This window comes from Somniosus microcephalus, chromosome 30 (genome assembly GCF_052327205.1).
Source record: "Somniosus microcephalus isolate GS21.2 chromosome 30, FLI_Smic_1.0, whole genome shotgun sequence".
NCBI lineage: Eukaryota > Metazoa > Chordata > Chondrichthyes > Squaliformes > Somniosidae > Somniosus > Somniosus microcephalus.
The window spans coordinates 30,392,799-30,413,790 of NC_141016.1; the positions used below are offsets into that span (position 1 = coordinate 30,392,799).

The following is a 20,992-nucleotide window of genomic DNA, read 5'->3' on the forward strand; positions in this document are numbered from 1 at the left end:
GTTTGGGAGGTGCTGTCGAAGAAACCTTGGCGAGTTGCTGCAGTGCATCTTGTAGATGGTACACACTGCAGCCACGGTGCGCCGGTGGTGGAGGGAGTGAATGTTTAAGGCGGTAGATGGAGTGCCAATCAAGCGGGCTGCTTTGTCCTGGATGATGTCGAGCTTCTTGAGTGTTGTTGGAGCTGCACTCATCCAGGCAAGTGGAGAGTATTCCATCACACTCCTGACTTGTGCCTTGTAGATGGTGGAAAGGCTTTTGGGGAGTCAGGAGGTGAGACACTCGCCGCAGAATACCCAGCCTCTGACCTGCTCTTGTAGCCACAGTATTTATATGGCTGGTCCAGTTAAGTTTCTGGTCAATGGTGACCCCTAGGATGTTGATGGTGGGGGATTTGGCAATCGTAATGCCGTTGAATGTCGAGGGGCAGTGGTTAGACTCTCTCTCATTGGAAATAGTCGTTGCTTGGCACTTGTGTGACGCGAATGTTACTTACCACTTATCAGCACAAGCCTGAATATAGGCATGGATTACTTCATTATCTGAGGAGTTGCAAATGGAACTGAACACTGTGCAGTCATCAGCGAACATCTCCATATCTAACTTTATGATGGAGGGAAGGTCATTCATGAAAGCTGAAGATGGTTGGGCCTAGGACACTGCCCTGAGGAACTCCTGAAGTGAAATTCTGGGCTGTAATGATTGGCTTCAACAACCACAGACATCTTCCTTTGACTCCAGCCAGTGGAGAGTTTTCCCCCCTGATTCCCATTGACTTCAGTTTTACTAGGGCTCCTTGATGCCACACTTGCTCAAATGCTGCCTTGATGTCAAGGGCAGTCACTCTCACCTCACCTCTGGAATTCAGCTCTTTTGTCCATGTTTGGACCAAGGCTGTAATGAGATCTGGAGCCGACTGGCCCTGGTGGAACCCAAACTGAGCATCGGTGAGCAAATTAGTGGTGAGTAAATCCATCTGATAGCACTAGGGTGACCATATTTTCTAAACCGAATCCAGGGACACACAGAGTGGGAGCACAGCAAAATAGCCAGGACGGAAAATGCAGTTTGTGCAGCATATTTTTAGCAGCCTATATTTAACAGTTGCACATATACACTACAAGTGCACAACAATTGCGCATATAATTACCGCGGATGTGACTACACAATATTGAAGCGTATTCAGACACCTGACCCCTCCCCCAGTGACTGTCACACCTGACCCCTCCCCCAGTGACTGAGCTCACACCTGACCCCTCCCCCAGTGACTGAGCTCACACCTGACCCCTCCCCCAGTGACTGAGCTCACACCTGACCCCCTCCCCCAGTGACTGTCACACCTGACCCCTCCCCCAGTGACTGAGCTCACACCTGACCCCCTCCCCCAGTGACTGTCACACCTGACCCCTCCCCCAGTGACTGTCACACCTGACCCCTCCCCCAGTGACTGTCACTCCTGACCCCTCCCCCAGTGACTGAGCTCACACCTGGCCCCTCCCCCAGTGACTGAGCTCACACCTGACCCCTCCCCCAGTGACTGAGGTCACACCTGACCCCTCCCCCAGTGACTGAGCTCACACCTGACCCCTCCCCCAGTGACTGAGGTCACACCTGACCCCTCCCCCAGTGACTGAGCTCACACCTGACCCCTCCCTCAGTGACTGTCACACCTGACCCCTCCCCCAGTGACTGTCACACCTGACCCCTCCCCCAGTGACTGAGCTCACACCTGACCCCTCCCCCAGTGACTGAGCTCACACCTGACCCCTCCCCCAGTGACTGTCACACCTGACCCCTCCCCCAGTGACTGTCACTCCTGAACCCTCCCCCAGTGACTGAGCTCACACCTGACCCCTCCCCCAGTGACTGAGCTCACACCTGACCCCCCAGTGACTGTCACACCTGACCCCTCCCCCAGTGACTGTCACACCTGACCCCTCCCCCAGTGACTGAGCTCACACCTGACCCCTCCCCCAGTGACTGAGCTCACACCTGACCCCTCCCCCAGTGACTGTCACACCTGACCCCTCCCCCAGTGACTGTCACACCTGACCCCCTCCCCAGTGACTGTCACACCTGACCCCTCCCCCAGTGACTGAGCTCACACCTGACCCCTCCCCCAGTGACTGTCACACCTGACCCCCTCCCCCAGTGACTGTCACACCTGACCCCTCCCCCAGTGACTGAGCTCACACCTGACCCCTCCCCCAGTGACTGTCACACCTGACCCCTCCCCCAGTGACTGAGCTCACACCTGACCCCTCCCCCAGTGACTGAGCTCACACCTGACCCCCTCCCCAGTGACTGAGCTCACACCTGACCCCTCCCCCAGTGACTGAGCTCACACCTGACCCCTCCCCCAGTGGCTGAGCTCACACCTGGCCCCTCCCCCAGTGACTGAGCTCACACCTGGCCCCTCCCCCAGTGACTGTCACACCTGGCCCCTCCCCAGTGACTGAGCTCACACCTGACCCCTCCCCCAGTGACTGAGCTCACACCTGACCCCTCCCCCAGTGACTGAGCTCACACCTGAACCCCTCCCCCAGTGACTGTCACACCTGACCCCTCCCCCAGTGACTGAGCTCACACCTGGCCCCTCCCCCAGTGACTGAGCTCACACCTGACCCCTCCCCAGTGACTGAGCTCACACCTGATCCCTCCCCCAGTGACTGAGCTCACACCTGACGCCTCCCCCAGTGACTGTCACACCTGGCCCCTCCCCCAGTGACTGAGCTCACACCTGGCCCCTCCCCCAGTGACTGTCACACCTGACCCCGCCCCCAGTGACTGAGCTCACACCTGACCCCTCCCCCAGTGACTGAGCTCACACCTGACCCCTCCCCAGTGACTGTCACACCTGACCCCTCCCCCAGTGACTGAGCTCACACCTGACCCCTCCCCCAGTGACTGAGCTCACACCTGACCCCTCCCCCAGTGACTGAGCTCACACCTGACCCCTTCCCCAGTGACTGAGCTCACACCTGACCCCTCCCCCAGTGACTGAGCTCAAACCTGACCCCTCCCCCAGTGACTGTCACTCCTGACCCCTCCCCCAGTGACTGAGCTCACACCTGACCCCTCCCCCAGTGACTGAGCTCACACCTGACCCCTCCCCCAGTGTCTAGGATTAGTCCGCGCTCCCCCCTCTCCCCCCGGTGGCTGTGACCGGGCTCTCCCCCGCGACCTCTCCCTCGCCTGCTCCGGTTGCCGTGCTCCCAGGCAATTCTGGCGCCAACAATCCAGCAGCACGAGCCCGGCCGGAGACTCAGAAACAACAAGCGGCATGAGCACAGAGAGAGAAAGAGAGAGAGCCCAGTCACGCATACGCAGCGAGTCAGTCTGGCCAGTGTACAAATTGCTGTTTAACTGAGCCATAGAGCGGCAAACTGACAGCTCGGGGCGTGGGGGGGTGGGGGTACACTCATTGCCCCGGGGGGACACTCACTGCCCAGGGGGGACACTCACTGCCCCGGAGGGGCACTCACTGCCCCGGGTGGACACTCACTGCCCCGGGGGGGACACTCACTGCCCAGGAAGGTACACTCACTGCCCGGGGGGGACACTCACTGCCCGGGGGGGACACTCACTGCCTGGGGGGGACACTCACTGCCCCAGGGGGACAGTCACTGCCCAGGGGGACACTCACTGCCTCGGGGGGGACACTCACCGCCTCGGGGGGGACACTCACCGCCCCGGGGGGGGACACTCACCGCCCCGGGGGGGGACACTCACCGCCCCGGGGGGGGACACTCACCGCCCCGGGGGGGGGACACTCACCGCCTCGGGGGGGACACTCACTGCCCCGGGGGGACACTCACCGCCCCAGGGGGACACTCACCGCCCCGGGGGGGGACACTCACTGCCCCGGGGGGGGGACACTCACTGCCCCGGGGGGGGGGACACTCACTGCCTCGGGGGGGGACACTCACTGCCCCGGGGGGGGGACACTCACTGCCTCGGGGGGGACACTCACCGCCCTGGGGGGGACACTCACCGCCCCAGGGGGACACTCACCGCCCCGGGGGGGGACACTCACTGCCCCGGGGGGGGGACACTCACTGCCTCGGGGGGGACACTCACTGCCCCGGGGGGACACTCACCGCCCCGGGGGGGGACACTCACTGACCCGGGGGGGGACACTCACTGCCCCGGGGGGACACTCACCGCCCCGGGGGGGACACTCACTGCCCCGGGGGGGGACACTCACTGCCCCGGGGGGACACTCACCGCCCCGGGGGGGGACACTCACTGCCCGGGGGGGGGACACTCACTGCCCCGGGGGGGGGGGACACTCACTGCCCCGGGGGGGGGACACTCACTGCCCCGGGGGGACACTCACTGCCCCGGGGGGGGGGACACTCACTGCCCCGGGGGGGGGGACACTCACCGCCCCGGGGGGGACACTCACTGCCCCGGGGGGGGGGGGACACTCACTGCCCGGGGGGGGACACTCACCGCCCCGGGGGGGGACACTCACTGCCCGGGGGGGACACTCACTGCCCCGGGGGGACACTCACCGCCCCGGGGGGGACACTCACCGCCCCGGGGGGGGACACTCACCGCCCCGGGGGGGACACTCACCGCCCCGGGGGGACACTCACCGCCCCGGGGGGACACTCACCGCCCCGGGGGGACACTCACTGCCCGGGGGGGGGACACTCACCGCCCCGGGGGGACACTCACCGCCCCGGGGGGGACACTCACCGCCCGGGGGGGACACTCACTGCCTGGGGGGGACACTCACTGCCCCGGGGGGACACTCACCGCCCCGGGGGGGGGACACTCACTGCCCCGGGGGGACACTCACTGCCCCGGGGGGACACTCACCGCCCCGGGGGGACACTCACTGCCCCGGGGGGGGGACACTCACTGCCCCGGGGGGACACTCACTGCCCCGGGGGGACACTCACTGCCCCGGGGGGGGGACACTCACTGCCCCGGGGGGACACTCACTGCCCCGGGGGGACACTCACCGCCCCGGGGGGACACTCACTGCCCCGGGGGGGGGACACTCACTGCCCCGGGGGGACACTCACTGCCCCGGGGGGACACTCACCGCCCCGGGGGGGACACTCACTGCCTGGGGGGGACACTCACTGCCCCGGGGGGACACTCACCGCCCCGGGGGGGACACTCACTGCCTGGGGGGGACACTCACTGCCCCGGGGGGACACTCACCGCCCCGGGGGGACACTCACTGCCTGGGGGGGACACTCACCGCCCCGGGGGGACACTCACCGCCCCGGGGGGACACTCACCGCCCCGGGGGGACACTCACCGCCCCGGGGGGACACTCACTGCCCGGGGGGAGGGACACTCACCGCCCCGGGGGGACACTCACCGCCCGGGGGGACACTCACCGCCCCGGGGGGGGACACTCACCGCCCCGGGGGGACACTCACTGCCCGGGGGGGACACTCACCGCCCCGGGGGGACACTCACTGCCCGGGGGGAGGGACACTCACCGCCCCGGGGGGGGACACTCACCGCCCCGGGGGGGGACACTCACCGCCCCGGGGGGGGGACACTCACCGCCCCGGGGGGACACTCACTGCCCCGGGGGGGGACACTCACTGCCCCGGGGGGGGGACACTCACCGCCCCAGGGGGACACTCACCGCCCCGGGGGGTGTAATGATATCAGCAAATAGAGATGGTATTTGCCTGTTCGATTATGATGCCTTAATAGCATGTTTGCAGGTATTGATTACTTATGCCTGACCAGCAGAGGTCATGTGACCGAGACAAGCAAGGCAGTCTAGTTTAGTTTCGGTTTTGTTCTAGATGCATTACAGCATCGTGTCTCCTGTAAAAGCTGTATAAAAGAGTTGAACAGACTTTAGATTAAAACTCATTCTCTTTCATAAATGTCTCATCATTGAACCCACAAAGAAATCAATACAGGGGGGACTCTCACTGCCCCGGGGGGGGACACTCACTGCCCCGGGGGGGGACACTCACTGCCCCGGGGGGGGGACACTCACTGCCCCGGGGGGACACTCACTGTCCCGGGGGGACACTCACTGCCCGGGGGGGGACACTCACTGCCTCGGGGGGACACTCACTGCCCGGGGGGGGGGACACTTACTGCCCCGGGGGGACACTCACTGCCCCGGGGGGGACACTCACTGCCCCGGGGGGACACTCACTGCCCGGGGGGGGGGACACTTACTGCCCCGGGGGGACACTCACTGCCCCGGGGGGGGACACTCACTGCCCCGGGGGGACACTCACTGCCCGGGGGGGGGACACTCACTGCCTCGGGGGGACACTCACTGCCCGGGGGGGGGGGGACACTTACTGCCCCGGGGGGACACTCACTGCCCCGGGGGGGACACTCACTGCCCCGGGGGGACACTCACTGCCCGGGGGGGGGGGGACACTTACTGCCCCGGGGGGACACTCACTGCCCCGGGAGGGGGACACTCACTGCCCCGGGGGGGGGACACTCACTGCCCCGGGGGGACACTCACTGCCTGGGGGAGGGGACACTCACTGCCTCGGGGGGACACTCACTGCCCGGGGGGGGGGGGACACTTACTGCCCCGGGGGGGGACACTCACTGCCCGGGGGGGGGGACACTCACTGCCTCGGGGGGGGGACACTCAATTGAATTCAATTCAATTCAAATCGCTTTATTGGCATGACAAGGTACATCTTATGTTGCCAAAGCATCGAAAAACATTCATGGTTGTACACAAAAATACAGATCTATCCATACAGTGTATAAACAGATATATCCCTGAGTGTATAAATATACATTCATATAATTTGTATATACTCTTTTCTTATATTTAGTGGTTGTCCCTCTGTTTATGGCAAGCTGTAACATAGTGTGCCGCTAAGGTTACACAATTTCTCTCTTCCCCTAGTAGGTATGGGAGTTTTTGGTCGTCATTCAAATTTCTGAATTCCGGGCATATTTTTTTGAATTTTGGGTAGAAATTCTCCCTTATGCCCTGATATTTTCTACAAGCTGTGAGGAAGTGCATCTCTGTCTCCACCACTCCCTGACTGCAGTGAGAGCATATCCTGTCCTCTCTTGGTAGCCGGGTCTGCCTGTGTCTACCTTTTTCGATCGCCAGGCTATGTTCACTAAGTCTGTACATTGTCAAGGTTTTTCTCAGTTTGCTATCCTTTACCATGGTCAGGTAATCAGCCATGTTGTATTGTCTGTTTAGGGCCAAGTAGCAATTGAGTTTGCTTTGGGTTTTTGTTGTTTCTGTCCAATATGACAGATATTTTTCCTTTTGCTTAGCGACGATTGTGTTGGGTCGAATTCTTTGTGTTACGCTGTCACTGTCCTGGGGCTGGTTATTGTTAGTAGTGTTAGTAGTTACTTCACTGAGTCCCAGGACTAGTGAGTCCCAGTACACTCACTGCCCGGTGGGGGAGGACACTCACTGCCCCGGGGGGGACACTCACTGCCCGGGGGGGGGGGGTACACTCAATGCCCGGGGGGGACACTCACTGCCCCGGGGGGGACACTCACTGCCTCGGGGGGGACACTCACTGCCCTGGGGAGACATTCACTGCCCCAGGGGGTACACTCACTGCCCGGGGGGGGGACACACACTGCCCGGGGGGTGCACTCACTGCCCGGGGGGACACTCACTGCCCCGGGGGTACACTCACTGCCTGGGGGTACACTCACTGCCCGGGGGGGTGGACACTCACTGCCCCGGGGGGACACTCACTGCCCGCGGCGGGGGGGACACTCACTGCCCGGGGGGTGAACTCACTGCCCGGGGGGGGGGACACTCACTGCCCGGGGGGTACACTCACTGCCCCGGGGGGACACTCACTGCCCGGGGGGCACCCACTGCCCGGGGGGACACCCGCTGCCCGGAGGGACACTCACTGCCCCGGGGGGGACACTCACTGCCCCGGGGGGACACCCACTACCCGGGGGGACACCCACTGCCCGGAGGGACACTCACTGCCCCGGAGGGACACTCACTGCCTGCGGGGGGGGGACACTCACTGCCCGGGGGGTGAACTCACTGCCCGGGGGGGGGACACTCACTGCCCGGGGGGGGGACACTCACTGCCCGGGGGGTACACTCACTGCCCCGGGGGGACACTCACTGCCCCGGGGGGACACTCACTGCCCCGGGGGGACACTCACTGCCCGGGGGGACACTCACTGCCCCGGGGGGGACACCCACTGCCCGGAGGGACACTCACTGCCCCGGGGGGACACTCACTGCCCGGGGGGACACTCACTGCCCGGGGGGACACTCACTGCCCCGGGGGGGACACTCACTGCCCCGGGGGGACACTCACTGCCCGGGGGGACACTCACTGCCCGGGGGGACACTCACTGCCCGGGGGTACACTCACTGCCCCGGGGGGGACACCCACTGCCCGGGGGGGACACCCACTGCCCGGAGGGACACTCACTGCCCCGGGGGGACACTCACTGCCCGGGGGGGACACTCACTGCCCCGGGGGGGACACTCACTGCCCCGGGGGGGACACTCACTGCCCCGGGGGGACACCCACTGCCCGGGGGGGACACTCACTGCCCCGGGGGGACACTCACTGTCCCGGGGGGACACTCACTGCCCGGGGGGACACTCACTGCCCCGGGGGGACACTCACTGCCCGGGGGTACACTCACTGCCCCGGGGGGGACACCCACTGCCCGGGGGGGACACCCACTGCCCGGAGGGACACTCACTGCCCCGGGGGGACACTCACTGCCCGGGGGGACACTCACTGCCCCGGGGGGGACACTCACTGCCCCGGGGGGGACACTCACTGCCCCGGGGGGACACCCACTGCCCGGGGGGGACACTCACTGCCCCGGGGGGACACTCACTGTCCCGGGGGGACACTCACTGCCCGGGGGGACACTCACTGCCCCGGGGTGACACTCACTGCCCGGAGGGACACTCACTGCCCCGGGGGGGACACCCACTGCCCGGAGGGACACTCACTGCCCCGGGGGGGACACTCACTGCCCCGGGGGGACACTCACTGCCCGGGGGGACACTCACTGCCCCGGGGGGGACACTCACTGCCCCGGGGGGACACTCACTGCCCGGAGGGACACTCACTGCCCCGGGGGGGACACCCACTGCCCGGAGGGACACTCACTGCCCCGGAGGGGACACTCACTGCCCCGGGGGGGACACTCACTGCCCCGGGGTGACACTCACTGCCCGGGGGGTGGGGACACTCACTGCCCGGGGGGTGGGGACACTCACTGCCCTGGGGGGACACTCACTGCCCAGGGGGGTACACACACTGCCCGGGGGTACACTCACTGGGGGACACTTCGGGGACGAGGTTCGTGAACCGGGCACTCTTCCGGGGACATAGTATGCCCGGGGATGCAATACCTCATCCCCAGACTGTCCCCGGAAAACGGGGACCTATGGTCAGCCTATCGTTTACCATGTTAAAGGGATTAGCGCTCGGTGCGCCTACATCATTCATACTGCTTACACTGCAAGGACAAGGTCTTACAAGATTACTTGCCAGCGACTCCAACATAAGAACATTAATCAGACACCCTTTCAATGACAGGCCGCTGGGAGTGCATCACAAGTGTGTTTAGTTTTACTTTGCTTTCCAGCTTGGTGCAGTTGTTCAAACTGAATTAAATAACCATCCCATTGTTGGTCATATACAGGTGTCACAGATGCAAAGCCACTGTGAGAGCCTGAAATCCAGATAATGAACCCACAGTGTATCCCAGCTTTACACCATTCGCTGGGCTAGTGCCAGGAGCATGAGTGGGTATTCAGTAAACCATGGACTGGATTCTACCAGCAGAGACTCAAACATGGACATAATGATCTAGTCCCAGAAACCTTACCTTTAACACCCCGGTCATTTAATGATCAAACGAGTGAGTTCATCTGCTCTACAGTTCAGCTAATCGTTTACTGACGAATTTAAATGCTGCAAGTGATCTTTCACATTGTCATTTCTCAATCCGACACCAGCGCTCCAGAGTTTGAGCCCGATTCCTGTGTGCATGGCTCATTCTGTTTTGTATTCATATCAAGCAGCTATTTTGGCTTCACAAATTGTCTGATGAGACTCTTTATTGTTTCTTCACACAGGCAAGCCTGTAGTGACCAGAAAAACAAATCGCATCTCTAGTTTCTCATTTTCTCCTAATATCTCACCAATGAATGAAAGCTCGGCACAGTGAAAAACAACCTGCACTAGAAATAACTCGACAGGACTTGGGTGTAGGAAGAGGCTAGAAACTGTCCTTTCACCTTTGACACCAGGATGGGATGGGACAATGTAGAGGGGGTTTTACTCTGTATCTAACCCGTGCTGTACCTGCCCTGGGAGTGTATGATGGGACAGTGTAGAGGGAGCTTTACTCTGTATATAACCCGTGCTGTACCTGCCCCGGGAGTGTTTGATGGGACAGTGTAGAGGGAGCTTTACTCTGTATCTAACCCATGCTGTACCTGCCCTGGGAGTGTTTGATGGGACAGTGTAGAGGGAGCTTTACTCTGTATCTAACCCGTGCTGTACCTGCCCTGGGAGTGTTTGATGGGGCAGTGTAAAGGGAGCTTCACTCTGTATCTAACATGTGCTGTATCTTCCCTGGGAGTGTTTGATGGGACGGTGTAGAGGGTGCTTTACTCTGTATCTAACCCGTGCTGTACCTGCCCTGGGAATGTTTGATGGGACAGTGTAGAGGGTGCTTTACTCTGTATCTATCCCGTGCTGTATCTGCCCTGGGAAGTGTTTGATGGGACAGTGTAAAGTGAGCTTTAATCTGTATCTAACCCGATCTGCTCCTGCCCTGGGAGTGTTTGATGAGACAGTGTAAAGGGAGCTTCACTCTGTATCTAACATGTGCTGTATCTTCCCTGGGAGTGTTTGTTGGGACAGTGTAGAAGGAGCTTTACTCTGTATGTAATCCGTGCTATACCTACCCTGGCAGTGTTTGATGGGACAGTGTAGAGGGAGCTTTACTCTGTATCTAATCTGTGCTGTACCTGTCCTGGGAGTGTTTGATGGGACAGTGTATGTTAAGTCTGTGTGTTATATTGAGAATTACTACACAGACCACAAGAGTAAATTTTAACAGGTCTTTACTAGTCGAAGGTCAGGGCGGAACTGCCCAATAAATCATTACACAGCACTTATATACCGGTGTGGTCACCACCGGTATTACAGTATACAGCAGCCAAGATAAAGTAGTGCAACCCTTAAAATAGTTCTCTTAAAGGTGGAACGGTTACATACACTACAATCCTCCCTTTTTAGCCTAACAGTATATATATTCCCCATTAAACATAACATCATAACATATATACACAACTTCATGTAAAAACAGTTCACAGATTCAGTCTCTGCGGGGGCGCCTCCTGCGCTTCCTGACTCGGTCCGGATAACGCCTCGGTGGTGTAGTAGTTCTCGGTGGTGTAGTAGGTTCTCGTTGCTGGGGTGACTCATCTAATAGTCCTTCACTGAACTTAACAGCTTGAACTTTCATAACTTCCGAACCAGCATTGCTGACTTCTAAAGGCTCGAGTACCTTGGGAAGTTTTTCTACTTCCAGACTGATTTGGCTCAGTTCGGAGGGACCACGTGCGTGACCTGGTAGGGGTGATAATGGTTCAGATGAGTCATCATCTTCTGCTTCTTCTCTATTGTCTTCTATTTCCTCCATCACTTCAGCCTTTGCCTCTGCCACCAATCCCCTGAGTGGCTTATTACTGCTGACACTGCTCACAAAAGGGTGCTCTTTCTTCTTAGCTTTCAACTGATCGATGAATTTGACATATTCCCTTTCTTGCTCAGCTTTGATTCGTTTGGCCTCATCGCGCAGACGATTTGTGTGTTCCTGTTCCATTTTCTCAATCAGCTGCTTCTGCTGTCTTTCCAGATTCTCCCACTCTGTGTCAAAGAACTTTTTCTTTGCATTCATCTCTTGCTCCAAACGGCGAATCATTTGTTCTAATTGTTGTTGTAGTTTGAAATGGAGTTGAGTTCGAGCCCGGTGTTCCTCAGAAATGTGCATGTCTGTAGACTGGACAGACTCAGAATTCTCTGTCGAACTATGTTGTTGTTGTTCAGTGGAATTCTGTTCTGATACTTTGTTCTCTTCTGAAGCATTTATGCACTCCTTCGTTTTTCCATCATTAGTCTGCAAGTCCATTTTAGACTTGTCTTTTGCACATGGGCTGGTCTTACCATCATCAGTTCCAGAGTCTGAGCTGATTGTCTTCACCGAGTTCTCACTCTCTGCTTTGTCACTGTCACTGCTGCCTATGCCCTCATCCCATATTCTGGACAATCGTGCAGGTTTGACATCTTTGTTTTTGCCGGAAACTACCGTTATTGCTTTTAGGGAGTGCCAGTCCATATTTATTTTTCCTGATCCACTCCCGTCCCAGAAGTGGTGGACCTCCCTCAGGTAGTACATATATGTCCATTCCTTGGTGTGCTTTGCCCTTGTGTACCACCTTGACTTTTATCTTTCCGATGGGGTATACTCTTTGCCCCGTGTATGTCTGCAATACTATCTCCGTATCCCGTAGGGGAATATGTGTGAATAACCTTTTGTAGTCTTGTTTATTCATGACCGTCAACGCCGATCCGGTGTCCAATTCCATCTTCACTTGGACGCCTGCTATCTGCAGTGTGACCCAGATAGTTTGTCGGTCAGCTTCCTTACTCACATTGTGAATTCTCAGACTACCCAGTTCCTTGCTGTTGGAGTCTGAATCTGAATTCTGTTCATCCGAACTCTTCTCAGCCACCTTATGTACCTTTCTGTACTTTTCCTGCGGTGACTTTTTGTTGCTGGTCTTCTTTCCTGACCGGCATACTTTAGCTATGTGACCAAGCTTGCCACATTTTCTACATTCCTGGTTTTTAAACCAGCATTGGTTCTGATCGTGTGTTGTCTTTCCACAACGATAACATTTTGTTGTACCCAAAGCCATTTGATCTACGCTGAGTATCGCTGCCTTCAGCTGCATTTCAGCAGTGCCTCTCGCTGCGGCTTCGTGCGATGCTGCAATAGTGACAGCCTTATCAAGTGTAAGATCATTCTCTTCAAGTAGCCGCTTTTGTGTTCCTTCTTTCGACAATCCACACACGAATTTGTCTCTCAGTGCTTCTGTCAGACTTTCCCCAAACTGACAGTATTTCGCTAGCTTACGCAGTTCAATTAAATACTCCGCATTGCTTTCCTCTTTCAGTTGCGTTCTCGCATAAAATTTAAATCGTTCCGCTAACATCAGCGGTGTGGGGTTCAAATGATTCTTCAGGACAGCAACAATATTAGCGAAAGTCTGATCCGCCGGTTTAGCTGGTGATAGAAGATGCTTCAATAGCCCGTATGTCTTCGCAGCCATTGAGTTTAGTAAGGTTAGTGCTTTATCTTCATTTGATATTTTATTTGCCTTACAATATATCTCTATGCGTTCTACATACGTGGCCCAATCTTCAACATCGGGATCGAAATCGTTGATGTTACCACGCTTAGGCATCCTCGCAATCTTCTTGAGAGACAAAAAGAAATTTCTCTTTTATTTTATTTTATTTTTTTCAAAATGGCGGTTTCCCGCGCTCGTCTTCTTCCCCCGCCTATGAAAATGGCGGCTTCCCGCGCTCGTCTTCTTCCCCCGCCTACGAAAATGGCGGCTTCCCGCGTTTGCCTATCTCCCCCGCTGGCTGTAATGGCGATTGCCGTATTGCTGCGTTCGCCCTCCCCAGCGGTTTTCAAATCGTGCCTCCCAGCCCCTCTTGCAGTCCGGTCCTTTCCCCCCCGGCTGCGGCTGAGTTCTCCGCGTTTTTTTAAATTTTCTCCCGCGCCTTACGCTGTCCCGGTCGCTGCGCCTCGCGGCCTCGGTAGCTGCCCGGCCTTTTTCACCGGTCGCGGTCGAGCTCTCTCTCGACGCTGTTGCGTCTCCCAGCCCGCTATTTTCTCCCGCGCCTTACGCTGTCCCGGTCGCTGCGCCTCGCGGCCTCGGTAGCTGCCCGGCCTTTTTCACCGGTCGCGGTCGAGCTCTCTCTCGACGCTGTTGCGTCTCGCAGCCCGCTTGCAGCCCGGTCTCTCACACCGGCTGCGTTTGTATTCACCGCGGCTTCCGTGCCTTACGCTGCCCCAGTCTCAGCGCCTCTGGCCCCGACTTCTGTCCGGCTCTTTTCCCCGGCCGTGGTCGAGTTCTCCGCCCTTATATCCTCCGTTTTTCCCTCCCCTACTTCACAGCCAACGTGGCCGACTTGCTGCTCGTCGCTGATCGGCTTACCCACCACCGTGATAGAAGGGATGATCACTGCCTGTTGCTGATGGAAGGCTTCGTGTTAGAATTCTTCCTTTGCTCTGCAGACCCGAGTCTTTTCTCAGCAGAATGATGAGGGCGGATGCCTCTTCTCGACGCCCGTTAAACTGCCTTGGATGTATCTCTGCCGCAGGGTAAGATCGTACTCGTCGCCACTGTTAAGTCTGTGTGTTATATTGAGAATTACTACACAGACCACAAGAGTAAATTTTAACAGGTCTTTACTAGTCGAAGGTCAGGGCGGAACTGCCCAATAAATCATTACACAGCACTTATATACCGGTGTGGTCACCACCGGTATTACAGTATACAGCAGCCAAGATAAAGTAGTGCAACCCTTAAAATAGTTCTCTTAAAGGTGGAACGGTTACATACACTACAGTGTAGAGGGAGCTTTACTCTGTATCTAACCCGTGCTGTACCTGCCCTGGGAGTGTTTGATGGGACAGTTTAGAGGGAGCTTTACTCTGTATCTTAACCTATGTTGTATCGGATGACCAGATAATCTTTATTGGTGACGTTGGTTGAGGATAAGTATTGGCCAGGATACCTTATCCAAATGATGACACCTCTGCTAGCGTACCACTCCCTCAGTACTGCACTGAAGTAAGCCTGGGTTATGCGCTCAATCCCCAGAATAGGGCTTGAACTCAGCATCTTCTGACTGCGAGACTGAGCCAAGGCTGATAACTTGAAAAATAATAGCTTTCTTTTGCAGATGGTTCTGCGAATAAAATTAGGTGTGTAGAAAATTTGTTTTCCTTATTAAGTTATATTTGGGTATTAATTATTCAACAACGTGTCATTTTGTTCTTCCAGGACATTTGTGAATGCGAAATTCAGACAAGTTCCTGAACGTGCCTTTTCCCACCTCCCAACTCTACAATTCCTGTAAGTAAATGTGACAGAATGGGGAAATCTTTATTTTTTTACTTCACACATGCCCAAACTTTTGCTTTTGTGGGTCACATATAAAAATTTAAATGTCTCCATTCATCTGTACAGTACATACCTCAAGCTGTGGATTCTAACAGGTCTTGGTGTTCTGAGTTAGAATTTGTCCTAAGAACAGCTCTCTCCAAAATCTCCAGTCCTCAAAATTTAACAGGGAAAACCAGCAAGTAAATAGGATTTATTTGCCTGGGCTCGTGAACTGCACGTGACCCAAAAGCCACAGGTTGGATATCCTTGGACTGTTGGATCTGGAAATGACTCAGGCTCCAGGGCTTTAGTCTAGGTGGTCAAGCAGTGCTGCGTCTTTGAAAAACAGTCAACGTGCGAGCGCCTGCTCATCAGCGTTCCACTCGGTAGTTCAGAACATTGCATTTCTGACCTCAGATGATTAACAATTCAAAAATAGGGAATTTCTGACACAATTAACTTGAAAATACGTGTAACGATGTGCCTCCAGGAAATTTACTGGCCTAGATAATCCCCATCAACATGCAGATATATGTTGTATTGCGTTTAATCCACAAAGACTGAGGAATTCTAAACTACAGCTATCTGAAGTCACCTTATCAAATTCACAATATTTTGGTCAATCCTAAGGCCTTTATGGAAAAGGTATAATATCTTTATGGTTTGAGCAGAGTTTTGTTTCCATCTTGGAAGGCTGGTGTATTTTTACACCGGATGTACGGCACAGAAACAGGCCATTCGGCCCAACCAGTCCATGCCGGCGTTTATGCTCCACTCGAGCCTCCTCCCGTCTTTCCTCATCTAACTCTATCAGCGTAACCCTCTATTCCCTTCTCCCTCATATGTTTGTCCAGCCTCCCCTTAAATGCATCTATACTATTCGCTTCAACCACTCCCTGTGGTAGCGAGTTCCACTTTCTCACCACTCTCTTGGTAAAAAAGTTTCTTCTGAATTGCCTATTGGATTTCTTGGTGACTATCTTATATTGATGGCCTCTAGTTATGCTCTTTAAATTTTAGGAACAGCAAGAGGAAAGTTTCGAGATGCATTGACTATAGCAGGTAAACATTCCTTGACACCATCCTCCGAAAACCCAGCTTAACTCCACCAATCGGTTCCTCGCATCAAGCATCCATCTTCTCAGACTGTCAATCTTGTGCCAATTTGTGAGCAGGTTTCTTCAGTGGATTTGCACTGAGACTGTCCAACCTCATCTTACGCGGGACATGTGCAGTCAGCAGACAGAAGATGCATCTTTCTGGCCTGAATCCTGCTGCAACTCCCAAAGACAAGATGGGATGACCAAACGCAGATTGGGTGACCGTTTTGCGGAACACCTCCGTTCAGTCCGTAAGGGGGACCCCGAGCTCCCGCTGGCCTATCACTTTAATTCACCGCTCCATTCCCACTCAGACCTCACCATCCTCGACCTCTTGCATTGTTCCACGGAAGCTCAGCGTAAGCTCGAGGAACAGCACCTCATCTTCCGATTAGGCACTTTATAGCACTCTGGACTAAACATTGAGTTCAACAATTTCGGATCATAACCTCGGCCCCTATCACATATATATATTTTTCCTTTTTTTTAATCCACACTTTCGCCTGGGTTTTTTTCTTCCTCCCACACAGCAGCTGTCCTTCATTCTGCCCGCGCCATTCACACTTCATCTAGAGCCATCCTTTGTTCCTTGAATATCTTTTAATGCCTCTCAATGTCTCTTAATCGCTCCTGCTTTCTATCCTGTCGCTGACCTTCCCTTTTGTTCTTTCACCCCCTCCCCCTTTTCCCAGCCCCCACTTGCTTTAAAATCTATTCCTTTTCCTGTTTTTTTTCCCAGTTCTGACGAAGGGTCTTCGACCTGAAACGTTGACTCTATTTCTCTTTCCACGGATGTTGCCTGGCCTGCTGAGTTTTTCCAGCGTTTTCTGTTGTTATTTCGTGATGGCACTATCCAGCCTGTTCAGTGCCTACATTATGGATAGGGCAAGTGTTTGTTTCGGCAAGAATTGTCAAAAATCCCAAGGCAGTTGCTGGGAAAATGGCTAAAACTGGGGGTTGCAGGGTTATCTTCTCAGAGTTTCAGTCAGTCTTTCCCTGACAACTATGTGTGCAGGAAGTGTGTCCAGCTGCAGCTCCTAGCAGACCGCATGGCGGCGCTGGAGCTGCGAATGGACTCACTCTGGAGCATACGCGATGCTGAGGATGTTGTGGATAGCACATTCAGTGAGTTGGTCACACCGCAGGTAAAGGCTAGCTCAGACAGTAAATGGGTGACCAAAAGGCAGGGTAAAGGCAGGAAGGTAGTGCAGGAGTCACCTGCGGTCATCTCCCTCCAAAACAGGTTTACCGTTTTGGGTACTGTTGGGGGAGATGACTTATCAGGGGAAGGCACCAGCAGCCAGGTTCAGGGCACCATGACTGGCTCTGCTGCACAGAAGGGCGGGAAAAAGAGGGATAGGGCTATAGTGATAGGGGATTCAATTGTAAGGGGGATAGATAGGAGTTTCTGTGGCCGAGACCGAGACTCCAAGATGGTATGTTGCCTCCCTGGTGCAAGGGTCAAGGATGTCTTGGAGTGGGTGCAGAGCATTCTGAAGGGGGAGGGGGATCAGCCAGTTGTCGTGGTACATGTAGGTACCAACGATGTAGGTAAAAAGAGGGAGGAGGTCCTACAAGCTGAATTTAGGGAGTTAGGAGCTAAATTGAAAAGTAGGACCTCAAAGGTAGTAATCTCTGGATTGCTACCAGTGCCACGAGCTAATAAGTTTAGAGAGAGTAAGATAGATAAGCTAAATACGTGGCTTGAGCAGTGGTGCAAGGGAGAGGGATTTAAATTCTTGAGGCATTGTAACCAGTTCTTGGGGAGGAGTGACCTGTACCAAGGGGACGGTCTACACCTGAACTGTGAGGGAGCCGATGTCCTCGGGGTAATATTTTCTAGGGCGGTTCGGGAGGATTTAAACTAATTTGGCAGGGGGATGGGAACCTAGGTAGTGGAAAAGAGGGAAGTCATATGAAGTTAGAAATAGATGGTAGAAAGGTGAGAAGCAATAAGCAAAGGAGAGAAACACAAAGGGCCAAACTAATTCATAATGAGAGTGTGAAAAAAGCAAGCCTGAAGGCTTTGTATCTTAATGCTAGAAGCATTAGGAACAAGGTGGATGAATTAGTTGTGGAAATAGAGGTAAACAAGTATGATTTGATTGGGATTACAGAAACGTGGCTGCAGGGTGGGCAAGGCTGGGAACTTAACATCCAGGGATATACAATATTTAGGAAGGATCGGCAAAAAGGTAGGGGAGGTGGGGTAGCATTGCTGGTAAAGGAGGGGATTAATGCAATGGAAAGGAAGGATATTAACTCGGATGAAACGGAATCTGTATGGGTAGAAATGAGAAATAGCAAGGGGAGGAAAACGTTAGTGGGTGTGATATATAGGCCTCCAAATAGTAATATGGAGGTGAGGGAAGGCATAAAAAGGGAAATTAGAGAAGCGTGCGATAAGAGCACAGCTGTCATCATGGGTGACTTTAATTTACATATTGATTGGACTACCCAAATTAGTAAAAATTCTGAGGAGGAGGAATTCCTGGAATGTTTTCGGGACGGTTATCTGGACCAATATGTCGAGGAGCCGACTCGGGATCAGGCCATTTTAGACTGGGTATTGTGCAATGAGAAGGGACTTATCAGCAATCTTCTTGTACGAGGCCCCTTGGGTCAGAGCGATCATAATATGATCGAGCTCTCAGTCGAGATGGAGAGTGAGGAAATTGAATCAGAGACTAAGGTCCAGAACTTAAATAAAGGGAATTACGAGGGTATGAGACGGGAATTGGGTAAGATTGATTGGGTGGTGTTTCTGGGGGGATTGACAGTGGACAGACAATGGCAAGCATTCAAAGATAGAATGGAAGAATTCCAGAACATGTTTATACCGGTTTGGCATAAAAATAAACCTAAAAAGGTGACTCAACCGTGGATAACGAGGGAAATTAGGGACAGCATAAAATCAAAAAAAAGGGCATATCAACTGGCAAAAAAAAGCACCAGACCGGAAGATTGGGGGCAGTACAGGATACAGCAAAAGAGGACAAAGGGATTAATCAGGAAGGGGAAAATAGAATACGAAAGTAAACTTGCAGCAAACATAAAGACAGACTGCAAAAGCTTTTATCGGTATATCAGGAGGAAAAGACTGGTAAAATCCCAAGTCGGTCCCTTGCAGTCCGATTCGGGAGAATATATAATGGAGAATAAGGAAATGGCAGACCAATTAAACTCATACTTTGGTTCTGTATTCACAAAGGAGGACACAAATAACCTCCCAGGAATATCGGCAAACATAGGGACTAATGAGAGGGAGGAGCTGACAGAAATTAGTATCTCTAGGGATATGGTGTTGGGTAAGTTGAGGGGACTGAAGGCCGACAAATCCCCGGGGCCTGATAAACTACATCCTAGGGTACTTAAGGAGGTGGCCCTGGAGATAGCAGATGCTCTAAGGATCATCTTCCGGAACTCCATTGACTCGGGAACAGTACCCGTGGATTGGAGGGTAGCTAATGTTACCCCAATATTTAAAAAGGGGGGTAGAGAGAAAGCAGGGAATTATAGACCAGTAAGCCTTACATCGGTTGTGGGCAAAATGCTAGAGTCCATTATTAAGGATAAAATAGCGGAGCACTTGACAAATGGGGAAAGGATCGGACAGAGTCAACATGGATTTACAAAGGGTAAATCGTGTTTGACTAATCTGCTGGAATTTTTTGAGGAAGTAACTGGTAAAATAGATGGGGGAGAGCCAGTGGATGTGGTGTACCTTGACTTCCAGAAAGCCTTCGATAAGGTTCCACACAAAAGATTATCATGCAAAATTAAGGCTCATGGGATTGGGGGCAAAGTATTAACGTGGATAGAGAACTGGCTGGCGGATAGAAAACAGAGAGTTGGAATAAACGGCTCGTTTTCGGAGTGGCAGGCAGTGACCAGCGGGGTGCCGCAAGGATCTGTCCTGGGACCCCAGCTGTTCACAATATATATAAATGATCTGGATCAGGGAATTGGATGCAATATTTCCAAATTCGCTGACGACACTAAACTAGGAGGAGGGGTGGGCTCTGATGAGGATGTCAGGAGGCTACAGTGCGATTTGGACAGGTTGGGGGAATGGGCGGATACGTGGCAGATGCACTATAATGTGGATAAATGCGAGGTTATCCACTTTGGGGGTAAAAACAGGAGGGTGGATTATTATCTAAATGGCAATAGATTGGGAGATGGGGAAGTGCAGAGGGACCTGGGTGTTCTTGTGCACCAGTCACTGAAGGAGAGCATGCAGGTGCAACAGGCGATTAAGAAGGCAAATGGTATACATAGAGATACATAGAGATAGGAACAGGAGTAGGCCATTCGGCCCTTCGAGCCTGCTCCGCCATTCAATGAGATCATGGCTGATCTTCGTCTGAGATCATAGCTGATCTTACCAGTTCAGTACCCCGTCCCCGCCTTTTCTCCGTAACCCTTAATCCCCTTAGCCTTCAGAAATATATCCAATTCTCTCTTGAAAATATTTATTGAATTAGCCTTCACAGCCCTCTGTGGCAGGGAATTCCACAGGCTCACCACTCTTTGAGTGAAGAAATTCTTCCTCATCTCTGTTTTAAATGATTTGCCCGCTATTTTTAGACTGTGGCCCCTGGTTCTGTGCTCCCCGGCCATTGGAAACATTCTCTCTGAATTCAGCCTGTCCAGGCCTGCCATAATTTTATATGTTTCGATGAGATCCCCTCTCAA

The 20,992-nt window shown here is 54.6% G+C and overlaps 1 protein-coding gene across 1 annotated transcript in view; it reads left to right on the plus strand.

Annotated features, from left to right (window-relative positions):
• The window catches only part of LOC147098086 (leucine-rich repeat LGI family member 3-like), a 61,868-nt gene that overhangs the window by 2,173 nt on the left and 38,703 nt on the right, over positions 1–20,992 (plus strand). Inside the window, exon 2 of the mRNA XM_085971319.1 lies at positions 15,093–15,164. Within this exon, the coding sequence (XP_085827445.1) occupies positions 15,093–15,164 (72 nt within the window). The remainder of the gene's footprint in view (positions 1–15,092; positions 15,165–20,992) is intronic.